A 6,840-nucleotide genomic window follows, 5' to 3' on the forward strand; every position below is an offset into this window, starting at 1 on the left:
CATTGTGTCAACTTCTTCTACATATGAATCTTCTTCATCTTCGTCACGCTCATCCTCCACAATCATGTTGTGCAGGATTACGCAAGCTATCACGATGGTTCGAAGGGTGGCCCTATTCCACATTCGAGCATCCCCCCGAATGATGCCAAATCGAGCATCCCCCCGAATGATGCCAAATCGAGCTTGCAATATACCAAAACATTGTTCAATGTCTTTACAGTACGCCTCTTGGTACTTGGAAAACATTTTTTTTTTCCTCTCATTATTGGATTTTGGAAATGTTTTCACAAGTGGATGAGTATACCGGTCTTGGCATGAAATAATCTCTCATGAGCATCTTGTCATTGTCTTCCCTATATCGGTTGATATATTCGTGACCGTTTTGAGAACCTGGTTTGGTGCGTAAATTGGAGGAGGAGCTTTGACATTTTTCCATAGTCCCCAAGGATAAAAGCATTTTTCTGACGTCTATTCTCATAATCTTCTTCACGATCCCGGCTCATATTCTTGAACAATCTCTTCATTATGAAATGATAAGAAAAGATATCCAAGTTTGGATTTTGAAGTACAGAGATAAGTTTATGGACAAAAAGATGAAGATGAAAGCCTATTTATCAAGGTTTGAATGTAGAAATATAAAAAGAATAAACAAGTAAAAAAGTATGGAGTATATTTATAAATAAAAAAAATTAAAAAGGTAAAAACAAGGCTCAACTCGCCGTTGAAACCTTTTATTAAAAAAACCCATCAAGCAACTAGCCATTGCAAACTGAAAAAAAAAACAAAAAACAAAAAAAAAAAACAACCAAAAAAAAAAAAAAAAAAACCTAGGAAGCAACTAGTTGTTGCAAACTTTTAAAAAATAAAAATTGGAAGAACAACCTAACAATTTGCCGTTGAAAAGTAGCTTTTGGGGCGCCATGTGCCAGAGGGAAAATTCTGTGGTGCCTTGGCTGTATCTGTACAGCCACTAATCCAAGGGTTAAGTTTGCATTTCAAAAATGGATGGTTGAGATTGAATGACTGGATAACCTATTCAGCCCTTTGTTATTGAGCACCTGAGTCACATGTGACTCTTATAAGGGCTAACAGAACCAGACGCATGCTGTGGAGGTAGAAGACGACGCTCGCTCCAAGTTTTCTCTCTAAATCGAATCGTAAGAGCCTCCAGCTCTTTTCTCTGCTTGCCTAAATCCAATCATAAGCGCCCCCAAATCCTCTCTCTGCTTGCCCATCAAATGCTCTCCCTGCTTGCCCACCAAATCCTCTCCCTACTTCCCATGAGCGTGAAGAAAGAGAGAGAGACGACGAGGCATGAAGAAAAGCTCCTCCAATGCGATTCTTGTTTTGCAAGGTTTAGCCTCGATGACCGCCATTGATCCACGATCGGATCCGTTCAAGAGCTCACCGTTGAAATTGCGTAGTAATTAACACCAAGACCAGAGATCTGATGGGGCTAGGTACGGGATTTCCAGGACCCATCAAAGTTGATTTTGAAATTTACGGTTTACTGAGATCATTTTTTTTATTTGATAGAGCGACATGCCTGAGGAATTAATTAGTAGGTCGGTCTTTGATTCAATGCATTAATGCGTTCGCTGTTTGTTTCCATTCCAGGTACTCCTTGTCTGCTTGCTCAAGATGCGATAGGGTGCGATGTGGACTGATAGAGGCACTGGCAGCGGGCCTTCCATATCTTTAAGGTTTTACTCCTTACTCATTCAAGCATGTGGATGTATGTTTTTCTTTTGTAAAATTTCATTTTTTGTTTTTAAATGGAAACAAAATGAACAAAAATAAGATCTATGCCACACCAGACGAAGTCACATTGACACCCTTCGATCCCACGTCCTTAATCCCAACCGTTACTTTGGCCCTGTGGATGAAATCTTCGATGTTCGAAACCTGTATCAACCATCAGAATGTCTGGCTTGCCTTCGACGTCCATAGCTTGTACCACAACAATCTCTGTCAAGTCAGGGATGATGATGATTTTGTCGGTCTCTATGTGGATGATGAAAATGATAATTTTGGTGGATTTGAGCTCAGCAATCGCAGTCAGTACATACCATCTTTGCTTCTGTAATTTTGATCGGCCTCTGGCCTCTAATTATTTATTTCAACGTTTCAAGATTCATTACACTACTATTGCGACTCAGTTCTTTTTCAAGTTTATGGTCGTTTAAAGTTTCAATAATTAATCTTGCTGCCATTGTTTGTATGTCCTAACATTTGTTGTAAAATGTGTCTAAATTTGATGAACTGTCTACGTTTTTTTGCTGCGTTCTTATAGCATCATCTGTTATTGGGGCTCTGTTCTTTATCAAGTTCATGGTCGTTTTAGCTTTGTCATTTGGTTTCAGAGCTTAATCTTGTTGCTGGGTTTATCAGTTTGTTGAAGATTTTGGTCAATCAGTCTGAATTATTTGGTTTCAAAAATTAATCTTGTTGCTGTGTCTTTCAGTTTCTTGAGAGGATTTCTGTCAATCTGTTTGCATCAGTAGTTTGTGTTTCCCAATATTGTTTTGTCATAAAATCTGCTTAAATTTGATGAACGATCTGCACTTTTTCTTTCTAGTATCTCCTCCTTATCTAATTTTTCTCGTCTCTTCTTGTTCACAATTTCAATAATCTAGGAACTCGGCGATTCATTGAAGGTGAAATCCCCTTGATTTCTGTGCACCTTCGTGAGCTGGCTGTACCTACACCTCAGTTCCAACATGAATATCATGTGATCGTCGGGATACATTCGAACGAGTTTAGGCGTCTTATCACTTATCTGGGCCATTTCGGAGTGTTAGGTACTTTGTCAGTGTAATTGCTACAATGATCAAGTCAGAATATTGTGATGAGAATATGTTGATCATTTTCTCATTTCAGTGCTTGACAGTGATCATGCTTCCTAGTTCTTCATCATTTACTGGTGATTTTGCATCATGATCTTTGTTTGTGGTGTATGCATGCTGATACACATTCACAAGGTTCACAAGATTTTAACACTGATACTTGGTTTTCGTTTCGTCATTGAGTTGCTCACTAGGCTCGTATGTATCATCGCAGTTGCTGCACATGTAACAGATACTAAAGTTAAGTTCTCACCGAATCGAGGTCGTCACGAGAAAACTGAAGACAAAGCTGGCGACTCTGCCTAAGCGAGGTCCTCAACTCTTCTCTCTGCTTGCCCAAAACTGATATGCAGAGAGGTAATCGTTGCGAAATTGATGATGGGTCCAGCCTCCATGATGTAGTGGTCACCAAATTGAGTGGAATTTAGTTTGATTTGTTGGAATTGCGTGAACGACGACATTTGAGTTGGTGGAGAAAGGAAGTGTAAAGAGGATGCGTTGAAAATTTGGAAACATCAAGTAAGAGTTCAAACAACCCTCTTTTTCTGGTTTATGAGTTGAATGTATTTTGGGTAATTAGTTCATGCAGTTTAGGAGTTCAATATATTTTGAGTAATGAGTTTATGCAATTGTATGTTTTTAGCTTCGTGTTTACGCTCTGAAGAGTTTGCCGACAGTCGGGCAACATTTGCATTGCAAGCATGCAATTGCATGTTGGTGATGCAATGCAAGAGTGATTGTGCACAAACGAAAATAAGAAAAATGGATCATATTTTACTGTACTTGCATAATTAGAAATATTTTTTACTATAAATCGAAGGGCTCAATTATTTGAAATACAGAGCATGACAAACGGTAAGGGGCAATAATCCGAACATATTATACTACAAAAGGACCAATTATTCGAAAATATTTAGTAATAGAAATTGTCATGTAGTACAAATCATATTCAAAAATATCCCCAATTTCGTAAACCATAATGTGGTTAACCCTAATATGTATTAATAGCCATAAGGTCATAATGAAGTAGTTAGTTACTTTTCTTTGTCTTCGCACCATACATTCATTAACTTTGCGTTTTTAAGCTATGTGGAGTTTGCTCACAGGCGGGTAGCGTTTGCATAACACACATGCAATTGCACTACGGCGATGCAATGTATGAGTGACTGTGTGCAAACCGAAATAAGAATAATGGATCATATTTTATTGTACTAGCATAAGTAGATATATTTTGTACTTTCAATCACCGGGCACAATTATCCGAAATACATAGCATCACAAACGAGAAGGGGCAATTTATTCTGAACGGACGATTTTACCCCTACATGTTTATATAAAACAACCCATCATGTCCACAAAAATTTAGATCATTACTCGGTTTTTGTCTTTGAAGAATCTTGATCAAGAAGCTTGAAAGCAATTGGGTTTTGGGGTTGATACATCTGGCATATCACCACATGCTCTCCATTTGTTTGCTGAAATGTCACACTCATGTTGGGTATGCAATGGTGGCACTGCACTTCTTGATTTTGATCTTGGCTACCATATGGGCATTCAAGACAATGGTGGTGGTGAGTTTCTTACGAGTTGCTTCATTGAAGGGTTGATGACAGAGCTTCGCCAGGACTTGTACTTGCTTTGTTTTGTCTCTGTTCAAGAAGCCTCTAATGATTGTGCAGCAGAGTTTTGGTCATTTATTTCTTTTTGAATTTGCAATAGTCATGTTAATTGTATCAAGGTTTCTTCTTTCTATTGTTTATTGTGTGCTATTCATAGTTTTATACCAATTATCGCACATCATTGGTCATGAATCTTTGCAACCTTTGAGTTGGATTTTTCTGATTACATCAAGTGCTTATTCAGAAAATGGCAATTGTCCTTTACACAAAGAGTCTGACTAGAAAGAAGCTGGATATCATGACAGGCCAATTTTTTGGTGTTACACTCCAAATAACACGGTGCTTCCAGTTTTTGATTGTGTACTGACATTGAGAGGGACAAGTTATGTGCCATTTATAGATGACATTTGGAATGTCGAGTGGTATTTTTGCTTTTTGAGTGTTGTATTAATTTGTTTGAGTTTTAGATAACATGTTATTTGTGTTAGATTTAATGTGTCAATTTCTGTTACAGATTATAAGCTTAGATGGTTCTGCCTTCAAGAATCTTTTTTATATTCATAATCAGCAGTTGATTTTAGTTGCTTGCTGTTTTTTGGTGCTCTCCTCTTCATCTATGCTTTTCTCATTAATTCATTTATTTAGAATTGTGTCCAGATTAGGCTTTGATTTTTGTTCTTCTTTTGTTTTCTCAGGGGATTCTTTTGGCAGAGGAGTTGAAGGGTTAGAAGCAGTTAGGTGAAGAAAATGCTTTCTTTCAGTTACTTCTATTTCAACTTTCTGTGAAATTCCTTTTTCTTGTGACTGCAAACGCTCTAACCTTCTAATGCAGATCTTATAAGAAAGAAACAAATTGGATGATATTTAATCCAAGTTATATGATCTTTATATGATGAATAAATTGTTTTAGTATTTGAACCCAAAGATTGAGTCTTTGGGTGACTATGCCTTTGTTTGTGTGTTTAAACTTATTTATCTGTTTTGCATATCAATTGCTTCATTTTGGTTTATTACCAAGCATCCATTTGGTATGTAATTTGGCAATATAATGTAAATTGAGCCACTATTCCTGTTTTCATTAGTTGATATTAGTTTTGTTCTTTAAACTATCTATTCTATTTTGTTGTGCATAATGGATGAAGTCAAAAAATTTCATATGGGAACAATTAAGAGATAAAGCTGTGAAGCATTTAAGGTATATACATTACTAATATGATTGTCTTTTTAGCGGAGAAATAATTAGTATAGCTCTATTTTTTCTTTGCTTTTCCTTTTTTTGGGTAAAGAGTTAGTTTAAGTACACAATTGCTGTTTGAAATTTGTTAATGTTTTTGTGTGATGTCTGTTTTCTCTTTGTATAAAAAGCCTTAAAGGCTAATAATATTTCCATTTTCCCAATTGAAAGCCCATATTAGTCCCTTTTCCTATAATAGGAACATTTGGTTGCAATTTTTTTCTTTCCTGTTCTGTATTCAGTTTAAGTTTCATGCTTCATGATTGTAATTTTTTAATTTTATTTTAAACGAAAAGCGATAATTTTCTTTTTTAGTTGCACTATTATTTACTTCAATTTGGGTAATTGTCATCATAGAATTTGATTGGTTGTATTTTGAGGTTATTTCATTATTTGGTTGTTCATTCTAATTACTGTTTTTTTCTTTCTTGCTGTTCAAATTTGTAGATTGTGTAATTTTATGATTTCTCTTGCGTCTAATTTTTTCCATTTTTCCTATTGTAGGTGCACAAATGGCAAGGAAGGTGCACATCACCGCATTGGTTACTGAAAAGGAGTATGGATACATGTGAAAAAACAAATAAAGGAAATTTGTACTGGATAATTTGTCTTTGTGCCAAAATCATGAGTTGCTTAGGTGAAATACAAATCTGTTTTTATTATTTGATTGTGTCTTTTGAGGGATGGTGCCAAGTTTTGCGTTATTCTCTGTGAAAGGAAAATCTCTTTGAGAAACCAAAGTAATTTTATATTTATTCTAGAGTGTTGCTAAACGAACCTTAAAATTAACTGAGTACACCTTATGATCTAAGTACACCCTAATATTTTAATTAAAATGTAAAATTAACTAAGTACGCCCTATAAAACTACCAAAAATTCTCTGATACACCCTAATACTTGTAGCATTATTTTATAGTTAATTTTCAGCTTGATTTTTTTAATAGTGTTTATAAATCTTTGACTTTTCATATGGATTTATGCTTCTACTAAAACCGTTGACACTGTTTTTGCAATTCCAAGTTCTTGCAATTACCACATCTTTCCTTAAAAACACAATAGGACAAGCAATCTTTTGATTAGGGTTGAATATAGTTAGTGGGGTGCACTTATTAAAATTATATTTGTTTCACAATTCCATATA

The 6,840-nt window shown here is 35.7% G+C and overlaps 1 protein-coding gene across 6 annotated transcripts; it reads left to right on the top strand.

Annotated features, from left to right (window-relative positions):
• Window positions 1-991: 991 nt before the first annotated feature.
• On the top strand, window positions 992-6,361 carry LOC117636163 (proliferating cell nuclear antigen-like). Of its 6 annotated transcripts, none has more exons than XR_004587004.1 (6): window positions 992-1,460; window positions 1,618-1,703; window positions 1,818-2,801; window positions 3,061-3,365; window positions 5,161-5,203; window positions 6,204-6,361. XR_004587004.1 is itself a non-coding variant. In XM_034370648.1 (3 exons), the coding sequence occupies exons 1-3, from the start codon at window positions 1,787-1,789 to the stop codon at window positions 3,150-3,152; spliced, it is 528 nt and encodes a 175-aa protein (XP_034226539.1). In that variant the 5' UTR covers window positions 1,710-1,786; the 3' UTR covers window positions 3,153-3,683. The 6 variants fall into 6 exon arrangements, 1 of the variants encoding a protein (XP_034226539.1); XR_004587005.1 differs by having other exon boundaries at window positions 5,161-5,198; XR_004587007.1 differs by having other exon boundaries at window positions 3,079-3,365.
• The last annotated feature ends 479 nt before the right edge of the window (window positions 6,362-6,840 follow it).

This window comes from Prunus dulcis, chromosome 7, assembly GCF_902201215.1.
Source record: "Prunus dulcis chromosome 7, ALMONDv2, whole genome shotgun sequence".
NCBI classification, from domain to species: domain Eukaryota; kingdom Viridiplantae; phylum Streptophyta; class Magnoliopsida; order Rosales; family Rosaceae; genus Prunus; species Prunus dulcis.